General features: G+C 36.9%; 1 protein-coding gene across 2 annotated transcripts in view; it reads left to right on the forward strand.

The window, feature by feature from the left end:
• Positions 1 to 26,316, forward strand: part of CNBD2 (cyclic nucleotide binding domain containing 2) — an 88,974-nt gene that overhangs the window by 45,135 nt on the left and 17,523 nt on the right. Inside the window, exons 8-10 of one of the 2 annotated variants that reach the window (XM_074292535.1) lie at positions 12,380 to 12,494; positions 15,872 to 16,040; positions 25,482 to 25,614. In XM_074292535.1, coding sequence (XP_074148636.1) covers positions 12,380 to 12,494; positions 15,872 to 16,040; positions 25,482 to 25,614 — 417 coding nt within the window. The remainder of the gene's footprint in view (positions 1 to 12,379; positions 12,495 to 15,871; positions 16,041 to 25,481; positions 25,615 to 26,316) is intronic. The other variant, XM_074292536.1, reaches the window with a different exon arrangement.

Here is a 26,316-nt window from a genome sequence, read left to right on the forward strand (position 1 = left end):
TTTCTTACAATTACTCCTTTCATATACTTTGTGATTTGCTGTTGCTCAAAAATAGCACCCTGCTCCATACCTTTGCACTGACTATCTCTCTGCCTGGAATTCATAATTTCCTCCCCTTTGTCTCTTAGAATTGATGATTTCTTTCCAAACTCAGCTCAAATGCAGCCTTCTACATGAAGGAATGTTTTCCTTTCCCCCCCTTCAATAGTATTTTATTTTTCCAATGACATATAAAGATAGTTTTCAATATTCATTACTGCAAGATTTTGTTTCAAATTTTTTCTCCCTCTCTCCCTTAGCTCCTCCCTCTCCAAGATAGTAAGCATTCTAGTATAAATTATAAATGTACAATCATTTTAAACATATTTCCATAGTAGTTATGCTGTGGGAGAAAAAAAAATCACAACAAAAGGGAAAAAAAACTAAGAGAAAGAAAAAAAAAAAAGCCTTTCCTATTCTTTCTAGCTGCTAACACCCTGCCTTTCCTTAACTTCCTTGTATTTACATACTTATCAATAAATATGCATGATGTCTCCCTCTCTCCTTCCTCTTAACTTCCCACCTTTCCACTTTTCCCTCCTTAGAAAGTAAGCTCTGAAGGGCAGAGACTTTGCCTGGTACATAGTAGGCACCTAAATACTTTTTGATTGGTTGGCTATCTTAGGTTACAGGATGACTGAACTTTTGCCCTCATTCTCAGAATATCAGAATTTGTTTTGTGCTTAGTCTCCCCCTAAAAAGAACTCCCAAAAAGCACAGAGGTAATACACATATACACACACACACAGACCTAAAATGTAGAATAGACTTCTGTTTAATCTGAGAGACAATGCTTAATCCATAACACAAAGGACTTGTATCAGAGTCTATTAGACAAATAAAGTAAGTTTTCCATGGCAAGAAAGGGAGATATCATCACCATCATCATAATGATTATGATAATAATAATAATAATTAGCATTTCTATAACACATTAAGGCTTACAAAATTATCTCATTTGATCCTTGCCAAAATTCTGGGAGGTAGGTACTATTAATATCCCCATTTTGGAGATGAAAACTCAGAATGAGTTTGTAAATCAACCTAGATGATGGCCTTCTGATAAAAGACATACCAATGGATCTAACTCTTTTTTTTTTTTTTTTTTTGGTGAGGCAATTGGGGTTAAGTGACATGCCCAGGTTCATACAACTAGGAAGTGTTAAGCTTCTGAAGTCAAATTTGAACTTAGGTCCTCCTGACTCTATGGTTGGTGCTCTATCCACTGTACCATCTAGCTGCTCCTTTTTTTTTTTTTCTTTTTTCCTTTCTGAATAGTACTTAATTTTTCCAAATAATGCAGAGATAGTTTTTAACATTCACATTTGTAAAACCTTGTATTCCAAATTTTTCTCCTTCTCCTCCCCCTACACCCTCTTTAAAATAGTAAGTAATCTGATATAGGTTAAACTTGTGCAGTTCTTCTATATATATTTCCATATTTGTCATGCTGTACAAAAAACACAAGGAAAAAAACCTAAACAAATAAATAGTAACAACAAAAAGATGAAAATACTATGCTTTGATCCACATTCAGTCTTCACAGTTCTTTCTCTGGCTGCAGATGGTTCTCTCTGTCCCAAGTCTTTTGGAATTGCTTTGAATCACCTCATTATTGAGAAGAGTCAAGTCCCTCACAATTGATCAGCCCATAATCTTGCTGTTACTTGTAAGGGGCCTTTAAATGGGTGCAACAGTGCATCAGGAGATTGAGGCCCGGAAGTAATTTCTGTGGATATTAGGACTGCCCTTGGGCGGGATCCTGGCCATATTGAGATAGCTTCCTAATGGGTGACTCTCTCACTGATTGGCTGTGTGTGTGACTTCACAGGCCCTATGTAAGCCCACTGCAGGCAGCAGGCGGTCCTCTTTAACCTGGCGTTCTTCACCTGGGCTTCCTAGCTTGGGTGGCCAAGCCAAGAAGGATAGCCAAAAGAGGTAAGGGTTTTGGTAGTGAACACATGGGTCTTCTGACCCCACGTTGGGCGCCATTTGTAACATGCTCTTCTGGCAGTTACAATTACTAGTCTGTCCTAGACCCACTAGAGTACCTTTGACCACCGTCCTCTGCATTGTGAACTCTACCCGGCTCGCCTCCTCTGAGGCCTTCAAAGGTCTCTGGTCACAATCTCTTGAATCTATAGCTTAATGACCGGTAGCGCACTCAAGGACAACCACGTGTAATCTTAAAAGCCTTTATTATACCTCCTCACATAATGCCCTAACTGATGCCCTGACTTGTTGGTTCCCAAGTGAACACCTGGTCAGAAGACCCATGTGTTCACTACCAAAACCCTTACCTCTTTTGGCTATCCTTCTTGGCTTGGCCACCCAAGCTAGGAAGCCCAGGGTGAAGAGTAGGAGGTTAAAGAGGACCGCCTGCTGCCTGCAGTGGGCTTACATAGGGCCTGTGAAGTCACACACACAGCCAATCAGTGAGAGAGTCACCCATTAGGAAGCTATCTCAATATGGCCAGGATCCCGCCCAAGGGCAGTCCTAATATCCACAGAAATTACTTCCGGGCCTCAATCTCCTGATGCACTGTGGCACCCATTTAAAGGCCCCTTACAGTTACTCTGTACTGTTTACTCAGCATCAGTTCATATGAATCTATTCAGGTTTTTCTGAAATCATCCTGCTCATCATTTCTTACGGAACAATAATATTCCATTACATTCATATATCATAACTCATATCATGCCCAGCTGAGGGGCATCCATCCAAATTTCTAGTTGCCACTACAAAAATAGCTGCTACAAACATTTTTCATATGTTTTCCCCTCTTTTATGATCTCTTGGGATGCAGACCTAGTAGTGGCACTGCTGAGTCAAAGGGTATGCACAGTTTGATAGTCCTTTGGGCATAGTTCCAAATTGCTCTCCAGAGTGGTTGGATCAGTTCACAACTCTACCAATAATGCCCTAGTGTCCCAGTTTTCCCGTATCCCCTCCCAACATTCATCATATTTCTTTCCTGTCATTTTAGCCAATCTGGGAGGTGTGAAGTGGCAGGTCAGTTGTTTCAGTTTGCATTTCTCTAATCAAAAGTGATTTAGAGCATTTTTTCATGTGACTACAAATGGTTTTAGTTTCTTTGTCTGAAATTTGTCTGTTCATGTCCTTTGACCATTTATCAATTGGACAATAGCTTGTATTCTTATAAATTTGAATCAATTTTCTATATATTTTAGAAATAAGGCTTTTATCAAAAACACTGGCTATAAAATTTTTTCTCTAACTTTCTGTTTCCCTTCTAATCTTGGCTGCATTGATTTTGTTTGTGCAAAGACTTTTTAATTTAATGTAATTAAAATTATCCATTTTTTATTTTATAATGTTCACTGGTTCTTTGACCATAAATAAATTATTTCTTTCTCCATAGCTCTGAGAGAGTTCTCCTAATTTGCTTATAGTATGCAAAAGTATAGTATGTTGATGGCTCCCATTCTTTGCAAGTGCAGGACCTGCTTTATAGACCTTAAAGACTTTGAGTAATTATTGACATTTTGTATCTTCCCCAACTCAGAAAACAGTGAATTATAACCAGTAAGTTTTAAAAGTTTTTTTTTTTTTGGAAGTTTTTTTAAATATCTTCTGTTTTTATACCAGTCATTTCCTTAAGCCACTGAACCTTTCCATACACAAAAGAAAACATTTAAATAAAACTAACAACTATCCACCCCCCAGATCGAGAATTTATGGTCTCAGAGTACAGAATGAAGCATATTTTTTCCTTATTTATTTTTCTTGTTTTCTCCCCCGCTCCCTGAACATGGTCAATTCCAAAATATATTTTGCATGACTGTATATGTATAATAGGTATCATATTTCTTGCTTTCTCAGTGGGTGGGAAAAAGTTGGAGGGAAGAACATTTGGAACTGAAAATAAAAATGAAAAAAAAAATAACCAAGAGACATAGCAACCATATCCGACAGAATTTACCACACTGGACACCCTCCTACCTTTACACGGAGAACAGCAGGGATATTAGTCATTGTAATTAATCAGTGTGTTAATGTTACTTTTATTTATAATATTGTAGCCATTGTGTACATAATTTTCCTGGCTCCACTTGCTTCATTTTCTACTAGTTCATAAAAGTCTCCCTATGATTCTCTGAATTCTTTACATTTGCTGTTTTTATGATATAACATTGAATTACACCTATAGACCACAGTTTGTTCAATAATTCCCCAATAAAAAGGCAAATATTTGGATTCCCTTTTTTTCACTGCCACAAAAATGTTGCTATGGAGATTTTGGTATTCTTGAGCCCCTCTTTCTGCCTTATCAGCATTTTTCCCCTAAGGCAATTGGGGTTAAATGATTTGCCCAGGGTCCCACAGCTAGGAAGTGCTAAGTGTCTGAGATCAGATTTGAACTCCGGTCCTCCTGACTTCAGGGCTGATGCTCTATCCACTGCACCTCATCCTATCCACCTAGCTGCCCCATCAGTCATTTATTAAGTACCTGCTATGTCCTAGCCACTCTTGGGGACACAAAGAAAGGCAAAATACAATCCCAGCTCTCAAGTAATTCACAGTTTAATAGGGAAGACAACATTATTTCCAATAATTATGTATAAACAAGCCATATATATAATATTCATACATATATATACATATATAATAAGTAAGAAATAACAGAGGGAAGGCACAGAATTAAGGGGGAATCAGGAAAGGCTTCCTACAAAAGATGGGATTTAGTTGGAACTTAAAAGAAGCCAGGGAAGCCAGGAGACAAGATGGGAAGGGAGAGCATTCTAGACATGGAGGACAACATTCTGGGCATGGAGGGAAATGTCTGAAGTAGAGAGAGCATTTTTTTTGGGGGGGAGAAAAGAGTCAATAGATCCCAGATGAGAAGAAGGAAGATGAGAGGAGGTAAGATATAGGGAATAGCCAGGTTGTGAAGGCCTTTGGATGTTACACAGAGCGTTTTGGATTTGATCTAGAAGAGAGGCAGGGAGTGACATGGTCAGACTTGAAGAATCTATGAAGATTATTTGAGAGATAGACTGATGGGGAGAGAAGGCAGGCAGATCCTCTACAGACTATTATTTCAATAGTCCAGTTATGAAGTGATGAAGGCCTGCCTAACTAGAATGGTGGCAGTGTGAAGGAAGGAGTATATTTGAGAGGCATTTTGAAAATGAAATTGACAGGCTTTGGTGACAGATATGGAAGGGTGACAGTTGGTGAGGAGTAAATATTATCTTGGGTGACTGGAAGATAATAGTATCCTCAACAGTAATAGGAGTGTCAGGAGGACAAGAGTGTTTGGGTGAGAGAGGATGATAATGAGTTCAGTTTTATTAAATATGTTGAGTTTGAGATGTCTCTGGGACATCTAATTTGAATATCTAGTATACAGTTGAATACTGAAGAGCCACACAAAGATTAGGACTAGATAAGTAGATCTGTGAATCATCATCATAAAGATTATTTAATTTATGAGAACTGATGGATCACTAAGAGAAATAGTATAGTCCAGGACAGAGCTTTGGGACATCCACAGTTAGTAGGCATAGCTTGGATGAAGCAAAAGAAACTAAGAAGGAGCAATTAGATAGATAAGGAGAGCCAGAAAGAGGAATAATGTCCTAAAATAGAGAAGAAAATGTGAAGGAAAAGAGCAATTGGCAGTGTCAAAAGCTTCAGAGAGATCAAAAAGAATGAGGATTGAGAAAAGGCCATTAGAGATCACTGGCAATTAGATCACTAATAACTTTTTTTTTTTTTTTCCCCTGAGGCTGGGGTTAAGTGACTTGCCCAGGGTCACACAGCTAGAAAGTGTTAAGTGTCTGAGGTCAGATTTGAACTTAGGTCCTCCTGAATTCAAGGCTGGTGCTCTATCCACTGCGCCACCTAGCTGCCCCACTAATATCTTTGAAGAGAATAGTTTTAGTTGAATGATGAGGTCTCGTCAGATTGCAGAGACTTAAGAAGAAAAGAAGTAGAGACTCCTTTTCTAAAAGATCTTCTCAAAGACAACCACAAAAGGCAATACAATTAGCAGAAATAGACATATCTATCAAATTAGAGGAGTTGAGAATGAGGGGAGACAAGCACATATTATAAGGCAATAGGAATGAGCTGGTAGACAAAGAGATATTGAAGATAGGATGATAAGGAGGAGAATCTACTGGAGATGATAGGATGGAATGGGCTCACCTGTGCATGTAGAAGAGTTTGCCTTGGCAAGGAGAAAGGAGCACCTCAATATGTGAGATGAGGAAGAAGAAGAGATTGTAGCAGAAGGCATCTGAGTGATGTTGTGGGATAAGTAAGAGGGGTGAAGAAAGAGAGAGCTCTAGAAGAGCTCAATTTTTGCCTCTTAATTTTTTCAGTGAAATAATACAAGGCCTTACCCAAGAGCCAACGGCAGGGCTCTCTTGGTCCTCTGTGTGTGTGTGTGTGTGTGTGTATGTGTATGTGTAAGAGAAATAGATACAGATATAATTCCCAAATCTTCCTTGGCTTGGTGTGGGGTAAAGGGTAGCTAGGAGACTTTTGAGGAGGGATGAAAGGTTTGGAAGAAGAGCTGCTCTAGAGTGGTACATTAATTAGGGAGGCATAAAAGGATTGCCTTCATTGAATGACTGAACTTTTGCCCTTGTTCTTGAACATCAGAATTTGGTTTGTGTCTAGTCTCTCCCTAAAAGGAAGAGACCCCCCTCCAAGGCTTATACAAGCTGCGGGCGCGTGCGAGCACACACACACACACACACACACACACACACACAGTCCTAAAACGTAGAACAGACTTTATTTAATTTGATGAAAAATGCAAAACACAAAAGCTGGCATCAGTTGAGGATACATAACAAATCTATATGGATCCAATCATTATGGTTTCATGATTTTCTTCAGCTTTATTCATTAATACGTGTAGGGACAGAGGTATCAGATAGGAGAGTTCATCCCAGACTGAGGCTTGGCAGGGCTTGATCACTGTTAAGATAAAGGGATCAAGGAACTTGAGAGATGAGAACAGTGTAGAGTTGAACTTGTTTACCAAGAGATCAAGATGAGGAAGAGAGGCGACTGACTTTCAGGTGATAGCCTGGAAAAGAAATGAGGAGCTGAGAGATTGGTAATCATAATGTGGATGAAAAACAGGGTTTGGAGTTACAAAGCAGAATTAAGTAGAACATAAATTTTGAGCAGATTAGGAAACTTCAGAATTCATAAACATGGAAGGTGGGACATTTGTGTGGGTAATGGTAAGATCAAGAGTCTGACCAACTTTGGATGTGGCTGAGGTAGGATGAAGAAATAAATTATGTGAAATGAACAAATTAAGGAAGTGATAATAAGGGTGTTTAAGGGAATATGGGTATGTATGTTGAAGTTCCCTAGTATGAGGGCAGAAGTTACAGAGGTGAGAAAGATAGAGTTCACTGAAGAAAGAAAAGGAGTGTTGTGGATGGCTGTAGGAGATAATTCCCAGAATTTTTATTGGGAGTAGATATGGATTAAGTGAATCTCGAGGACAGGTTCCTGAATGAAAGTTGAAGAAGGAGAAGCCAGGAGCAGCAATAGGGAACAAAGAGTACTGTCAAAAAATAAATGAAAGTTCAGCCAGTACTAGAAAGAGAGGATTTTTTTTTTTGAAAGATTTGCCCAGTAATGGTATTAGCAGGTCAAAAGTTTGTGAAGAATTTTTTAGTGATTTCTTTTGGTTATAATTCTGAACTATTTTTCAGAATGATTGGACCATATCACAGCTCTATCAACTGCATATCGGTGTGCCTGAATTCCTATAATTCTTTTAATATTTCAATTTTTTATAATCTTTACAATTTTTAAAAAAATATGAGGTATAACCTCAAAGTTTTTAAATGACCTTTTTATATTATTTGTGACTTGGAGGAATAATTCATATGTTGTTAGTAATTCTTTTGAAAACAGTTCATTTCCTTAGACCATTTATCTATTTATCTCTTATGGTAGGGCTCTTGGTCGTGTGTGTGTGTGTGTGTGTGTGTGTGTGTGTGTGTGTGTGTGTGTGTAAGAGAGAGGAGAGACAGACAGACAGATAGATACAGAGATAATTCCCAAATTAATATTCTTAAAGCACATTTGATCATGTCTCCAGTTCATGAAGCTCTCAGTTGCCTCAGGGATAAAATACAGACAGTCTCCTTTGTCTGGCATTTAAAGCCCTTTACAATCTGGCTCCAACTATTTTCCTAGATTAATTCCACATTATTTCCTCTTAGGCATTGCATATTCCAGTCTGGCCTCTTTGCTGTTTTTTATGCATGCCATTCCATCTCCCATCTCCAGGGCATTAGACAGGGTATGCCCATTTCAGGAATGCTCTCCCTTCTCACCTATGCTTCCCTCTGGGGATCTAAGAGTCATAGTTTACTCAAGACCTTTCTTGATCCTTCCTTACCATGCCCCACTCAGTAGTTATTTTTCTCTCCTGCTTCAGATTATTTTGTCTTTACTTTGTAAGAATTTGATATTTGTTTAATCTATGTATATACTATTTTCCCACTAGTAGAACATAAGTTCCTTGACAGCAGAACTTTTTTTGTTTTTGTCTTTGTATTTGTAGCACCTAATTCAGTGTCTGGCCTATTGCTAATAAATATTTATTGAATTAAAATTTAAGTTGCCTGTTCATAGTCACAACTTCATATTAATAACATCTACTCATTCATCCCAGAAAAACACAAACTCCTTGAGGGTAGGCATTTTCAGTACCTACCGTCATGCCTCACTCACAATAGACATTTAATAAATATTCTTTGAATTGGGTTGATTCCTCCAAACCAGTGACTTCCAAACTTAAAAAAATTCACAAAATCCTATAAGTAAAAAGATTTTAAGCTTGCATTCTCAATATGTATTCCTTGACTTATTTACAAATGATATGCAGGTGATGAATATGGAAATATGTTTAGAAGAATTGCACGTTTAACTTATATGGGATTGCTTACTGTCTTAGGGATGGGGAAGAGGGGGAAAAAGGGAGAAAATTTTAGAATACAAAGTTTACAAAGGTGAATGTTGAAAGCTATCTTTTTTGAAAAATAAAATACTACTAAAAATAAAGGACCAGACTATTTTATTTATTTATTTATTTTTATTTTAAAGCTTTTCTTTTTTTCTTTCCTTTTTTTTGCTGAGGTAATTGAGGTTAAGTGAAGCTTTTTATTTTTCAAAACATATGCATAGATAATTCTGCAACATTAATCCTTGCAAAACCTTGTATTCCAGTTTTCCCCCCTCCTTCTTCTATCCTCTTCCCCTAGATGGCAAGTAGACCAAGATATGCATACATATTTATACAATTATCTTGCTGTACAAGAAAAAATAAATCAAATTGGAAAAGAAAATGATGAAGAAAATAAAATGCAAGCAACAACAATGCTATGTTGGGAACCACACTCAGTTCCCACAGTCCTCTCTTTGGGTGTAGAAGGTTCTTTTGATCATAAGACCATTGGAAGGTAAAAATAATCTGGGGAGAAAAAAAAAACAAGACCATTGGAACTTGTATGAATCATCTCATTGTTGAAGAGAGCTACGTGCATCAGAACTGATCATCATATAATTTTGTTGTTGCTGTGACAATGATCTCCTCGTTCTGCTCATTTCACTTAACATCAGTTCATTGAAGTCTTTCTAGGTCTCTCTAAAATCATCCTGTTGATAGTTTCTTTTAGGACAATAATATTCCATAGCATTCATATACCACAATTTATTCAGCCATCCTCCAAATGATGGGCATCCACTCAGTTTCCAGTTTCTGGCCACTACAAAAAGGGATGCTACAAACATTTTTTAATAATTGTATGCAGGTACCACCATACTAATAATTACTTGCAGGTACCACTATGGTGATAATTATGTCTATCATTATGCACACAAAAGTAGAAATTGGAAAAGGATGAGATAGAGAATAATATTTGACTCTAGAATCAATAGGAGCCACTGAAGTTTATCCATAAGAACAGTAACATGATCATGCCTAGGCTTTAGGAAAATTACTCTGTTAGTTGTGTATGGAAGATGGATTCGAGTGGAGAGGTAATTGAAGCAGGAAAGCCAATTAGGAAGCTATTGTAAAAGGCCAGAAAGAGATGATGACATCCCACAGAATGGATATGTGGAGGAACAAGCAGTAAGATTTAGCCACTAATTGGCTATCAAGGCTGAGGAAGAATGACTCATCAAGAATATCACCGCATTCTGAATCTGGGTGACTGGAAGGATGGTGTTGTCTAACAATAGGGATTTTCTGCAGAGGAGTCGTTTTGAGGGTGATGATAATAAAATGAGATAGTTAACAGATCCATGGCCCATCCATGCCAGGGCCTCTCACTCGGTCCTCACTAAAACAAAGACGGGAGAAAGAAGGCTCTCATTCATAGATCACTACTCCGGAGGGGAGGAGGATGCGGGGGTGGGAACGGAGCCAGGGCTGGGGAGAGTTATCCCAGCGGCCCCAGGCGCAGTAAGTGGATACTGAAGACGGGCGTCAGAAGGAAGGAGGTTGGGGAGCTTGCATTAGGCGAAGGAGGGGAAGAGCGATCTGCTGCTGATATCAAACCCGCTTTTGCGGGTTCCGCTCTCAGCTGACTGTAGCCCCGGAGACCCCAGACCCCGACTTTCGGGGAGGGGGGAGATAGTCGTGTAAGCCTTAGTCTTTGCCTCTAGATGGTGCCCTTATGGTTCCGAGACTTGTAGATTCAGTACATAGTGATGATTCCCTTTGAGTCCCAGAAAGAAATGACAAAGCACTTCCTATGTTATGACTCTGTGAGGGAGACAACTATTATGTCTATTTTACAGAAGAGGAAACTGAGGTTCAGAGAAATAAAGTGATTTCCCTGTGGATCCACAGTAGCAGTCGGGACTGGAACCCAATTCTTTTGTCTTTTAGTTCAGACTCCCCCCCTTCCCCCCACCTCCATACTATTCTGCATCTCCAGTGATATAAAAATGTTTCCTATTTTGCATCTTAAAAAAAATCTCAACCCAATAATATGTAAAACAAAATTTGCATTTATTTCTTAAAAAAATCTAAATTCCAAATTTTCTCTCTCTCCTCCCCCATCCTTGAGACAGTAAGCACTCCTGTATAGTTTATTTGTGCGGAAAACATTCCCATATTAGTCATTTTGTGGAAAAAAGCTCCAACGACAAGTGAAAATTAGTATGTTATGATCTTTATTCAGATGTCATCAGTTCTTTCTCTGGTGGTAAATAGCATTTTTCATCATGAGTCCTTCGGGATTGACTTGGATTATTGTATTACTGAGAATAGCTAAGTCTTTTTTTAATGTATTTATTTATTTAAAACTTAAATGCAAAATAAGAAAAAAACAAAACAGAAAAAGATAGAAAAACAAAACAAAGCATTGTCATGTGCCCATCAAAACATCAGAAAGAATTCAAAATATGTAACAAAATTTAATTTATACTTTAACATATTTAACATGTATTGGTCAACCTGCCATCTGGGGGGGGTAGGAGGGGAAAAATTAGAACAAAAGGTTTGGCAATTGTTAATGTTGTAAAATGACCCATGCATATATCTAGTAAATAAAAATTAAAAATTTTTTTAAAAATAAATTTTAAAAAATATGTAACAAAAAATTTCCATTTCAAGAAAGCATATATAATGATAGAAGATTTTGTATTCATACAAAATCCTTGTAGGTTTCCTTTTGTTCTGTGATGTGCACTTTGTTCTTCCCCTAAGCAGTTAAGCACAAATATATTTATGTATATATTATGTATAATAACAATGTTTAAAAATATATATATTTTATAACAATATAATTTTATAATATAACAATATAAAATATGTATATATACACACATATATACATGCACACAGCCCTATACACACACACATATATATATACACACATATCTACATAATTTGCATACACATAAACATTTTTATATACATATATCTATATCTAAAATAATATTAACATGGCTGAGATAAAATAGAATTCTCTCTTGATTAAAATCTTTTTAAGTTTGATGTATAGCTAAGTCTTTCACTGTTGTTCATCAACCAATATTGCTACTGTGTATGTGTTCTTTTGGTTCAGTTCACTTCACTCTATATCAGTTTATATAAATCTTTGTAGGTTTTTCTAAAATAATATTGCTTGTCATTTCTTGTAACAATTTCTTAATATTTTCCATTACAATCATGTACCTCCTATTTTGAATCTGATAATTTGTCCTTTACAAGTTGAGTCCCCGGGTCCCTTCTACAGTGGCTTTATACTTAGTTCATCTCCAGAACTACACTGACCCAAGTCTCTGGGATTCACCCTACCATTTTCCTCAACAATTTAGGGCCTGTGTGATGTCATTCGGCTGGTGGATCTTTCGACTTGTATCTCCTACTACAAGTGGATATGGAAGCAACTGACACCGGTGGATCAGAGCCTTCTGGACACTAAGAACTTTGGTAGAGTTATAGAATTGGTAGCCCCTAGGCTTCCAAAATCTGATAATAATTGACCTAGCAGAAATAAATTCCATGTTCCTGTTTCAGGTATAATAGAGCCAGAAAATATTAACAATGAAAGAGCCCTTAGAGACCAAACCTCTTACAGAACCAAATTTCATTCAGCTTTTCTTTGAAGACTTTCAGGTAGAGGGTAATCCAGTGCCTCCTGGGTCATCCCTTTCCACTTTATGAAATTCTCTCTTTTACAAATGAGGAAACTGAGGCCCAGATAGAGGTTGGGACTTCTCCCAAGGTAATATGGTGAATTAGGACAAAACCAGAACTTGAACCCATCACCCAGCTCCTACTTAATATTTTCTTTCCAACTGTTGCTCTTTAAGGGGGTACACAGGAGGTATAATCAATGAAATTCTTGTTTTTCATTTAAAGTCCTTTACAATCTTTTCCTTGGCTTACATTTCTAGATTTCTTTCACATTATTCTTTCATATACTTGACATTCCAGTCAAACTGCCCACTTTGCTGTTCATTTGCATGCCATCCATGCTTTTGAACAAACTGTCCCTCAAGCTTGGTATGTACTCCTTCCTTCTCACCTCCAAAGGTTTCTTTCTTCAAGACAAGAGGCACCTCCCATAAGAAGCCTTTTCTGACGTCCCCTCAGTTGTTAGTTCCCTACTCCCCAAATTACTTTATATATGGTTTGTATTTTTTATATACAGGTCATCTCTCCCCCTCTCCCCTCCAATAGAATGTTTTCAACCTCTTACATAGTTCCTGACACACAACAAATTCTACCTCAATTGAGTTTCATTCACCATATCTGGTTCTCATTCCCTGGTTAATTTTTCTCATCTTTTCATAACCTCTTGCTTCCTTTCTGGTAACTGAGAAGTAAGTATATTGGCAAGTATAGTATCCTCTGTTTCCCTAACTGCAAAATGATGGGATTGTGCTACACACTCATCAGATCCTTTTAGCTTGATCCAGCTATGCTCTTGTTTTGTTTCACAATTTATACAGAATTTATGAGGACACTGTATCTTCTCTTAGACCAGAGTTCCTTTTAGGACTTCAGGGCTGTATTCTCAGAAGGACTCTCTCCAGATTAGTCTACGACCAGTATTCATTAGCAACTCCTAAAAATCTGACCAGTTTAGACTATCCTCTCTCCCTTGTAACTTCCCCCTTGACACATGGACATGTACAGACCAACAGAGTTCTAGCTGGAAATGCAAGAAATGAGAATCTCTGGACTGGAGTTCCCTCATAAAGTTTTTTTGTGCCTGAGACTCTGATACAAAGGGAGACAAATACACTCACACATAAGAGCAGGGTGGAGAGAGAGTTCTTTAGGATAGCAGGTCTTGCACAATCTCCTTTGCCATATGTGCAGAGAATCAGTAATCAACAACAACTCCACAGTAGGGCTGTGGAGGGGCCCATTAGGAAATCTCTGGGGCTGATTTAATATCAGCTTCATTGCTTCTGGGTAAAGGCAAGGAACGATCTGCTATCTCTCTCCTGCTGTATGCACAAGCAGCTGTTTATAGCTTGTCACATCTGTGACCAAACTCCCTGAGGTTCCTATGCTGAACTATACTTGTCTTCAACTTTAAAAGCCCCCCAGCCTATGGGTGAATTGGCCTGAATCCCAGAATCCCTAAGGGCCTTTGATATGAAGAAAGAGTTATATTTTCCTCCTGAGGTCAGCCTTCCGGTGAATAGGGCCAAGCTTTGAAAGAATGAGATGGGAGACAGTTATTAAGTATTTCTCATGATTTCAACAGCTGGGGACTCTTTTTCTTTGTTTTTTCTTCAAAATGATTTTTTTTCCAAATTATAAACTAAATGTCAACAAAAACCAAATAACCCAAATACCCCTATTCTGTTTTTTTTTTTTTTTTTCTGAGGCAGGGCTTATGTGACTTGCCCAGGGTCACACAAGGCTAGGAAGTGTTAAGTGTCTGAGATCAGATTTGAACTCAGGTCCTCCTGAATTCAAGGCTGGTGCTCTATCTACTGCGCCACCTAGCTGCCCCCAAATACCCCATATTCTAACCCTACAGCTATATTTATAGCAAAATATTAATGAATAAAAACAATGTCATCAGAGATATGTATTTCTATAGAGACTTATTGACGCATTAAAAAAAATGCACAGAAAAGAACAGAAGGAAGATTAAAGGAGACATAGATAAGCAGGTCAGCTTTGAAAGTAACATCATCATCATCATACCTAATATTTATATAGCACTTATGTACCAGGTGTGTGCTAAGCACTTTACAATTATTATCTCATTTGATTTTTTTTTTGGACAACTTTGGGAGGTGAGTGCTGTTATTATACCCATTTTATAGATGAGGAAACAGGCAAAAAGAGGTTGGGGACTCAGAGGTCGCATAGCTAATAAATGTTTCAGATCAGATTTGAACTGTAGTCACTCTTACTCCAGACCCAGTATGCTATCTACTATACCACCTAGCTGTCCCTCACTCCCACACTTATGTTGAAAGGAAGAACAAGTTATGTATAATGGAAATTCAGGGTTTCATGCACAATCTCTTTTTTTTTGCCCTACCTTGCATTTGGAAATTTTGGTTTTATTTGGTATTAAGATCAGAATAAAAAAATTAAAGAACAAAAATAAAAAGAGAGAAGGTTTTGTATCAAGGGTTAAAAAATGGAGACTTCTTCTTAATGGGGGGGAGGAAGGAAGAGAGAGACAGAGATGGGAGAGAGGGGAGAAAGAGAGACAGAGAGAGCGAGACAGAGAGACACAGAGACAGAGATAGAGACACATACCTAGAGAGACAAAGACAAAGATAAGATACAGAGACAGAGACAGAGAAATAGAGAAACAGAGACAGAAAGACACACACAGAGACAGAGACAGAGAGAGACAGAGAGATATAGAGACACAAAGACAGAAAGACACACAGAGACAGAGACAGAGATAGAGACAGAGAGAGAAACAAAGAGAGGGGGGGAGGGGGGGAGGGAGAAGGAGAAGGAGAGGAAGAGGGAGAGACACAAAGACTTCTCTAGAAAGTTGGGTGAACAAGCCACTCAGAGGATGCCCAGAATGACATTGACAAGAGCTGCACAAGATTAGAGGAAAGAATGGGTTGCAATCAATACCAGGGGAGGGAAGTATGCCTTTTGATGAAAATGCCAATCTGTCAAAGCATCAATGTATTTATAACAGCTTATTTTCTGCATGTCTTATTTCCATTTTGTGCTTGTCTTTTTTACATAGAAAGATTTTTAAAAAGCACTTAAAAATTTTAAACTTAACAATCTTAATGGAAACCCACTCACTAATCAAAGATGACTGCATGTTTTGCTTAGAAAAATATGGTTTTCTCTTACAGAAAGATCACCCCGGAAAAGGTTTAGAGATTATAAAATCAAATCCTACCCAGTACTGGACTTCAGTAATCTGAAAATGGCACACATGGAGAAGATTAAGCAGAAAGAAAAATCTGACAGTCTCAAAGATAATAAAGACAATCCAACTGAAGAATTAAATTCACAGAACAAGTGAGTAGGGTTTGGGGAACATGGAAGCTCCAGGCTCAGAGTGGGGAAGGACATGAGATTGCTAGGTTTTTCTTGGAGGAGACAGTTAGGAAAAGGTGGGAAGCACTACCTCACAAAGAAGCATCCAGCCCTAAAGTCTCATAACTAGAAGGAACCTACCTGAAATCCCCCCCAATTGCTCAGCTGCCCAACTAGTCCCCTCTTTAAAACAGCTTCTCTGCACTTGGATTTAGCACGTATAAGTATTGCCTTTGAAACACCATCAGGAGATAATGAATTAGGAAAATAGGGACTTGCTGATTCAATTGAATAAATATTTATTAAATGCCTTCTATGTGCAAAGCATTATGTTTGGTGCTAGGGATAGAAAAACAAAACTAGAAATAATCCAATTCTCAAAGAGGATGCATTCTATTGATAGATATATTGTACCGAGTTGGGATGGGATTATATTTGTACAGATAAGTAAATACAATACAGTCTAAGGAGGAAGAGAGAACTCACATTGATGGTAATCAGGAAGTGCTTCTTATGGAAGATGACACCTCACCGGAGTCTGGAAGGAAATCAAGAATTCAAAGGGGTAGGTAAGAGCAGCTGCATTCCAAGTACAGGAAAAGCCTTTAAAAACGCATGGAAGTGTAAGATAAACACCAAGTTCAGGGTCAGATGACCATTTTGAACATTGAGTGTATGAAAAAGAAGGATTTTCTTATCCCCCCAATTTAATTGCCTTGTTATTCTAGCCTCATTGATTTTGTTCATGTAAAAGTCTTTACTTTTTATGTAATCAGAATTATCTCTTTTATCTTTTATGATCATCTCTCTCCTTTTGCTTGTTTGAGAATCTTTTTATAGTTATAGTTGTGCAAGTTACCTCCTTCCATTCTTCTCTATTTAAAAAAAAACGATGTGACCTTTTATATTTAAATCAAAAATCCATCTAGAGTTTATTATGGTGTGGGCTCTAGGATACTGATGTAAACTTAATTCCTCTCAAATTGTTTTGCAGTTTTCCAAGCAATTTTTTTTTTAATTTTAGGAGTCTTTTCCTGAATAGGGAAAAGTGGTTTTGGGTTTATTAAACACTAGACATCTATGTTAAATTGCTTCTGGGTTTTGCTTACCTAGTTTGTTCCACTGATCAACTTTTTCATTTTTTGAAACAGCATCAGATAGTTTTGTTAATTCTTAATAGTATAGTCATAGTAGGTCGCCTTCATTTCTACTTTTTTTTCTCCTTGAGACATATAACCTTTTGTTTCTTCTGATGAATTTTATCATTATTTTATCTAATTCTAAATGCAAACCTTTGGTAGTTTAATCAGTTTAGCACTAAATCTGTAAATGAGTTTTGCTTGTATCATTTTTTTTCCTTACATAAGTATGACTAAATCATGAAATAGAATAATCTCCCCTATTATTTGCCTTCCTTTATTTTGATAAAAATTTTTTGTAATAGTAGTCATAGAAGTCCCAAGTATGTCTTGGTAAGTTATTCTTCATATACCTAGTAGCCATTTTTATTTTGCCATTTCCAGTTTAAAGATAATTTTTTTTTTTGGCAAAGAAAAAAGAAAAAAAAAAAAGGATTCAGTAGGCCAGACTTCTCTCTAGTATCTATTATCAGTGCTTCAGGCAGCAGGATCCAATCTTTTTTTTTTTTTTTTTTTTTTTTTTAATCTTCTTCTTTCCCTCAGGATAGCTTAAAAATTATCCTGTGGAGAATAGTGATTATATATACTGCCAAATAAGGTTGATGTGTTGGCTAGTTTTATTATCTTCTTTTCTTTTCTTATCTTCCTTTTTTGATCTTTGTTCCAAGGAACAACTTGCTAAATAGGAGAGAAGGGTGAGATATATTTAAAAATTAATGTGATACATGTAGAAAAATGTTTGTAGCAGCTTTTTTTTTGTGGTAGCAAAGAATTTGAAAAAGAGTGGATACCCATCAAGTGGAGAATGGCTGAACAAGTTGTGGTACATGAAGGTAATGGAATATTATTGTTCTATAAAAAATGATGAACAAGCTGATTATATAGAAAGGCTTCAAAAGATTTACATGAATGATGCTGAGCAAAACAAGCAGAACCCAGAATACATTGTACACAATAACAGCAAGAAGTTGCGATGATCACCTATGAAAAGCTTGGTTCTTTTCAGTAGCTCAGTGATCCAAAGCAATTCCAATAGCCTTTGGACTTTTTCTGCATCCAGAAAAAAGAACTAAGGAGACTGAATGTAAATCAACATATACTATGTTCACTTCTTTTCTGTTTTTAAAAAATCTCTCCCATGATTTTTCCCCTTTGCTCTGATTTTTCTCTCCCAATGTGATTCATAAAGCAATGTGTATTAAAAATAAACTTAGTACAAAAAAGAAAATTAATGTGATATGAAAATGAAAGATATCAACAAAAAGATGAGGTTTTTTTGTACTTTTATAATTTTTTTTTTATCATTTTTCATCAACCTTAGCTCATTCTTGATGTCTCTAAGATTTCTGACAACTTTGTAAGACTTTCCTGGCTTGTGTATTCATTCTCTATTACCTGTTCTTGCTTCAGTCTTTTACATTTTCTAGACATATTTTATTTTTTACATATCATTTTTTTCATATCCTACTTTTATTAAATTATTTGTGTTTATTTGTATATTATTTGCATGTTTTTCTTTTTTAATAGTATTTTATTTTTCCAAATACATGCAAAGGTAGTTTTCAATATTCACTTTTGAAAAACCCTGTTCCATAATGATGAATGTTGGAGGGGATGTGGGAAAACTGGGACACTAATACATTGCTGGTGGAGTTGTGAAAGAATCCAGCCATTCTGGAGAGCAATCTGGAATTATGCCCAAAAAGTTATCAAACTGTGCATACCCTTTGACCCAGCATTGCTGCTATTGGGATTATATCCCAAAGAAATACTAAAGAGCAGAAAGGGACCTGTATGTGCCAAAATGTTTGTGGCAGCTCTTTTTGTTGTCGCTAGAAACTGGAAGATGAATGGATGTCCATCAGTTGGAGAATGGTTGGGGAAATTATGGTGTATGAAGGTTATGGAATATTATTGCTCTGTGAGAAATGACCAGCAGGAGGAAGACAGAGAGTCTTGGAGAGACTTACATCAACTGATGCTGAGTGAAATGAACAGAACCAGAAGATCGCTGTACACTTCAATGCTGTGTGAAGATGTATTCTGATGGAAGTGGATATCTTCAACATAAAGAAGATGTTGGATCTTCCAACTCACTTCCAGTTGATCAATGATGGACAGAAATAACTACACCCAGAGAAGGAACACTGGGAAGTGAATGTAAATTGTTAGCACTACTGTCTATCTACCCAGGTTACTTATACCTTCGGAATCTAATACTTAATGTGCAACAAGAAAATGGTATTTTCACACATATATTGTATCTAGATTATATTGTAACACATGTAAAATGTATGGGATTGCCTGTCATCGGGGGGAGTGGAGGGAGGAAGGGGATAATTTGGAAAAATGAATACAAGGGATAATATTGTAAAAAAAATTACTCATGCATATATACTGTGGGAAAAAATTCTAAATAAAAAAAATAAAATATTAAAAAAAAAAAGAAAAACCCTGTTCCAGATTTTTCTCCCTCTCTCCCTTTTCCCTCCTCCCCAAGATAGCAAGCAATCTGATATAAGTTAAATATGTGTTATTCTTCTAAACATATGTTCATGTTTATCCTGTGCAAAAAAAAATCAGAGGAAAAAAAAGCACGAGAAAGGAAAAAATAAACAGCAACAACAAAAAAAGGTGAAAATACTGTCCTTCAATCCACATTTGGTCTCCATAATTCTCTCTCTGCATGTGATTGGCATTTTTCAATCATAAATCTATTGGAATTGCCTTCAATCATCTCATTGTTGAAAAGATCCAAGTCCATTGAAATTGTTACTTATATAATCTTGTTACTGTGTACAATGTTCTGTTGGTTCTGCTTACTTCATTCAACATCAGTACATGTAAGTCTTTTCTGAAATCAGCGTGCTTATCATTTCTTATAGAACAATAATATTCCATTACCTTCATATATCTTAACTTATTCAGCCATTCCCCAACTTATGGGCATCCACTCAATTTCTAGTAGAAATATTTTTTCACATGTGTGTCCTTTTCCTTCTTTTATGATCTCTTTGGGTTATAGACCCAGTTTATATGTCTTTTTAAAGTATAAGTTGGAATCAGAGTGCAGATTGATACCTACATACACATATATGTGTGTATTGAGAGACATAACTAATCTATTTCTCCATTTCTGGGATCTGAAATTTTCTCTGGCTGTCCCCCATGCCTGGAAGGCTTTCCCTTCTCTGTTCCAATTAGTGATCTTCCTGACTTCCTTAAAAATCTCATCTTCACAAAAGGTTTGGCAATTGTCAATGTTGTAAAATTACCCGTGCATATATCTGGTAAATAAAGACTACTATAAAAAAATTATTGAATTGAAAAAAAAAATCTCATCTTCTAGAGGAAGCTTCCCTTAACCCCGCTTAATTCCATTGCTTTCACTCTTTTAATTATTTCCTACTTATTCTGTATATAATTTGCTTTGTGTGCTATATAACATTTGCTTATATGTTATCTCTTCCATTAGATTGTAATGTAATTCCTTCTTGAGGGCAGGAACTCTTTTTGTACCCCTAATACCTAGAACAATTGGCATGTAATCAATATTAAATGAATTTAAATTAAATATGGGAATTTGTGTTGCTTGATTATTTATGTTTATAGAGAAAGGTTTTGTCTTTTTTGCATTTTCAGAAAGGACTGAGAAAAAGGTGGATTTTTGTTATAAAAATTAATAAAAATAATAAAGTAGAAGTTAGTGAGTTCCTTGTGTTATCCACATTGATCCTTTTTTGTTGTTAACTTGACTTTTTCTCATCATTAAAATTATTTGTTATGTCTTTAGTTTCTTCTTCCATTTTTCCTCATCTCTCCAGAGGTGACATTTTCTGTGAAATTTTAAGGCATGATATCTGACTTAATACTCCTCTGAACCCTTTAAAATCTCATCTCCCAAAACCTAAAATACATTTCAAATTACTTCTAATTTTCCTGGCTTCTATCACAGATCCCAGAATAGATTGGTTAACTTTCCTTCAAGGATCCCCTCATTGTCAGAATTAGATTCAGAATAATGGCTTCTCTGGTTTCTCTAGCTTTTTAAGAATGAATTTATCATCAAGAAACCTAAAATAATATTATCTTTTCTCCTATTTGGGGGGAGAGAGAGAGAGACAGACAGACATACAGACAGAGAGACAGGGAGGAAGGGAAGGTGAGGGAGAGAAGAAGGAAAAGGAAAGGAGGGAAGGAAAAGAAAGGGAAGAGAGAGAGAGACAGAGAAGGGGAGAGAGGGAAAGAAAGGGAGAGAGAGATGGAAGGAGGGAGAGATGGAGAAATCCAACAGATAATCAGACAATTGAGTCTCCTATCACTTAGTGATGTTCTAAACTCATTCCTTTCCTCCTCTCTCAGAATTTGCTAACTATATTCTCATGACAAAATCACTAATCAACAACAATTGCTCCCTCCTTCCATTAATCTGAAATTTTGACAGATAACAAGCTATCTGAGGGCAAAAATGTTTCATTTTTGTTGTCTTTTAGGAAGTTACAGAAAGCAGAAGCAGTTTGATGGCCAAGCTAATAGAGTGCTGGTCCTGGAGCCAGGACAACCCGAGTTCAAATATGACCTCAAACATTTACTAATTAAATTATCCTGGGCAAGTCACTTAACCCTTATTTGCTTCAGTTTTCACATCTTTAAAATGTGGAAAATAATAGTATTTACCTTTCAGGGTGGTTTTAAGGATCAAATTACATATATACATATATATATATATTTTTTTTTTTCCTGAGGCTGGGGTTAGGAAGTGTTTAGTGTCTGAGACCAGATTTGAACTCTGGTCCTCCTGAATTCAGGGCTGGTGCTCTATCCACTGCGCCACTTAGCTGCCCCTTATACTGTAGTTTAACACCGCATTAAAATATTTCACACTATACCAGTTTTTAATGTGAATAGGATTTTTTGGCCGAGTTACTTTTAAGTGACAAAATCTTTTTCAAGATTATCCCTTCATGGACATTGTCTGAGATGTTGGTGACTTTTAGGCTAATTATCTTTTGATCTGGATAGTGGATAGGGCAGTTTCTTCTCTCAACAAGGTGGGGGGGGGTGGTTCCCAAGATGCTGCTGGGACTCCATGGATTCCGAGGGCATGGCTGTCTTTTCTTTATCTGAGGAAGCTAAAGGAGAAAAGGAGAACAATTCAGAATTTTCTTTTTTCTTCTTCTCAATAGTCTTTTATTTTTCCAAATACATGTAAAATACTTTTCAACATTCTTTTTTATAAGTTTTTGAGTTTCAATTTCTCCCCTTTCCTTTCCTCCCAAAACAGCAGTTAATCTAAGTTAAATATGTGCAATCCTAAGAATTTTATTTTTAAAAAAATAATTTCTTTGTTTCAACTTTTTTTTAATAATAACTTTTTATTTTTCAAGAATTTTCTAGTACATTGTTAATAAATATTATTCTCCTCATTTACAGACTAGGAAAATGAAACACACAAAGGAGAAGTGACTCCATGACTTCCAGATCTTTATTCTTGGGGAACTAGTAGAGTTAAAGGCAATGAGCTCTAGTGGGAAAAGGTATGTGGCAGGGACAGAACTTGGAGTCAGCAGAGCCTTTGGTTTAAATTGTGGCTCCAATACTTTACTAGTTGTATTACTTTGGGAAAATCACTTCTTTTCTGGAGGTTGAGTTTTCTATTTTATAAAATGGGAATAAAAATACTTATAGTGGCCACCACACAGGATAGTTGTGAGAAAAGCATTTTGTCAACCTTAAGGCAATTGGTCAATCAATAAGCTTTTATTAAGCAACTACTACATTTCAGGCATGGGCTAGGAATTAGAAAATGGGAGTCATGATGATTATAACAATGATTTCACTTTGGTCTTCTGCTGACTCATCCTAGTGTACACATGACCCTGGGTTCTTAAAAACTGTAACAGCTGGCTACCATTTATATAGAGCTCTAAGATTTGCAAAAGAATGTACATATATTATCTCATTTGATTCGAAAACATCATAAGGCAGGTCTTACTATTTTTTTCTACTTTATAGATGAGGAAACTGAGTCTGAGTGAGCAAATCACCTATCCCAGAATCATGCAGCTAGTAAATGTTTGAGGCAGAATTTGAACTCGGCTTTTCCTGAGTCCAGGGCAGATAGGTGGCCAAATGGATAGACTCACTGGACTTAGAATCATCCTCAGATAATTACTAGCTGTATGATCCTGAAAAAAGTCATTTAACCCTATTTGCTGCCTCAGTTTGGTAAAATGTAAATGTAAAAATTATAAAATGAGCTGGAGAAGGAAGGAGATGGCAAACCTTTCCAGTATCTTTGCCAAGAAAAACCCAAATGGGGTCATGAAGTATTGGAAATGATTAAAATAAATGAACAACTACTTCCTGACTTAGATCTAGTGTGTTACCTTAATTATACCAATGGGGCATGAGCTCCTATCAGTCCTAACAATGTAGAAAGGCTTTAAATTTCTAGGTGACAAACTCACAAAGATTATGTATTTTAAGCTGTATCTGTAATGCAATGTGATTTACACTGGTGAAATCAGTGCCTACATAAGTAAAATTGGGTCCTTGAACTATTTTTATACTACACTGGAATGAAAGGATCTTAGATTGATCATTTTTGGCCAATATCCCTCACTTTGTAAATGAGGAAACTGATGTCCAGGGAAGGGAGGGGCCTGCCAAAGTAACAAAAAAAAGTCTACATTTGAACCTAAGCCCTCTGACTCTAAAAGCAGTGCTCTTCATCCTCCTGCTGTGAAATAGATGCTACTAACCTTGGAAATTTCCAGGAAAGAAAGTCATTAGGTTACCAGTTAGAGTATCCATCAGTAGAATATATGTTCCTTGAGGATACAGAAGGTTTTTCATTTTAGTTTCAATCCCCAGAATTTAGCACAATGCCCTGCACATAGTAGGTATTTAATGAATGCTTATTGATTGATTGGTCAATTACCTTAAGGTCTCAAACTGCTTTCTTCACATCCCTGTGGGAAGAATGTTACAATGTGCATGGTGTTACAAGTTTTTCTATCCCCATTTTACAGAGTAGGAAATTGAGTTTTAGAGAGGTGAAATGTTTTGCCTCAGTATGAAGTGCTTAGTTAATCCTTGTTTAATTGAATTGTGAACTGTTTCACTTTCATGTTTGTTTTTTTTTTTTTCCTCCTGAGGTTCGGGTTAAGTGACTTGCCCAGGGTCACACAGCTAGAAAGTGTTAAGTGTCTGAGATCAGATTTGAACTCAGGTCCTCCTGAATTCAGGGCTGGTGCTCTATCCACTGCACCACCTAGCTGCCCCCTTGTTTCATTTTCCTTCTGGTCTAACCTCCATCTCTCCTGTTGTGATAAGAGCATGTCTCTTCCTGTGGGGAAAGGGATTATCCTTGTACTTTGTCCACATCTAACTTGAAGGTTTCTTTGAGATGGGGACTTGAAGATTTTCAACTTAATTCACCAAGCATTTATTAAATGCCTACCCTATACAAGATGGAGAAAAAACAAACAAGGCCCCCCAAAAAAAATTAAAAAGAAAAGAAAAGAAAAGAAAGAAATCCTTGTCCAAGAACATTTGTATTGAATATAAACCGTGTGGATTTATCTTTGTTTTCCTCTGTTGACAAAATGGACTGGCAGAGTCTATTATCACTTTTTATCACTGAATAAATGATTATTGATGTTTTGATGATTAACAATTTGTTGTTGCTGTTATTCATTCCTTTTAATTGTCATGACTCTCCATAACCCCATTTGGGGTCTTCTTGGCAAAAATAACGGAATGATTTGCCATTTCCTTCTCTAACTTATTTTGACATATGAGGAAACTGAAATAAGGTCTGGGGTCAATATGGTAAATGTGTGCCAGATTTGAACTCGGGAAGATAAGTCATCCTGATTCCAACTCTATCCATTGCTCCCCATAACTTTTCTGATGATTAATAATAATTACCATTCCAATTAATTTTTTAAAATACCCTTAAAGACATTGTGCAATAGGAGACAAAATTTACATAGCTAAATACAAGGTAATTTGAATAGATACTACCAACTCTACATACTACGAACAGAGCTCTGTTTCCTTGGGTTATTCATGGAAGTGGGTTCTTCATGGTAAAAACTTAGTTTGTGAACTCCGGTTAAGTGGGAATTCTCTTGGAAGGGAGAAAGGTTAATGATCAATAAAGATTGCTTAATAAATGCTTGTTGACTGAGTCACCTAATATTCTCAACTCCTCCTGAGCACCACAAGTGGACATTCAATCTCTTACAAAAGATTCCCTGAATTCTTCTATTTTTAGATGCTTCAGGATTGGGGCCAATTCCTCCCCTGTCTCCTGTGCCATGGTGATGACAGAATTTGGACCACTTCCTCAGGAGGCTGTGGTGGGTGTCTATGTGAAGATTCACACCCTGGAGCCAGGTGGTATTCTGGTAAAGTATTTACCTGGGTCCTGGGTCCAGCTACTAGTAACACTGCACTGTTTGTAATTGCAAATTTTGGAACCCATTAGAAAGCAGAGTCCCATAGTGTGAAAAGAGGATTGGATTTAGTCAGTGGGCTACATTTTGTAATGCTGGAGAAACTGAGGCAAGATAGAGATTAGAGAGTTTTTAATATTTTATTTGTATTTCTGAGAGGGAGAGATCTCGCTGTTGTCATATTGCCCCCAGGGCTGATGGCCAAAGCATCCAGCAGGGAATGTCCCTTTACCATGAAATATATACCCTTGGCTCCAACCTTGGGTAGCTAAACAAAGGCAGGGGGAGGAGTTAAAACTCATGAGTGGGAATCTCCAGGTAGGAACCATCAATACAATTCTGACAGGATGGGGGGTAGGACCATAAATTCTTACTAACTGGGAATGAAGGAAGTGTCCAACTAGAGCCAGGAAATCTGAAACTTAGAGATATAAACAATGCCAATTAGGTATCTGAGATAGGACATCTGGAGTCTTACCTTCTGGAATGTCAGATCTCCATAGCCCTAATTATCTCAATTCTAATGAGCAGAAAGGGGGATGCAACCAGGGAAACCGAAGCAGGACAATTTAGGGAAACCAAGGCAGAACAACTTGTGGAAACTGAAGTAGGACCATTAGGGAAACTGAGGCAGAATAATTAAGGAAACTGAGG

The sequence above is a fragment of the Sminthopsis crassicaudata genome, chromosome 2, assembly GCF_048593235.1.
Source record: "Sminthopsis crassicaudata isolate SCR6 chromosome 2, ASM4859323v1, whole genome shotgun sequence".
NCBI lineage: Eukaryota > Metazoa > Chordata > Mammalia > Dasyuromorphia > Dasyuridae > Sminthopsis > Sminthopsis crassicaudata.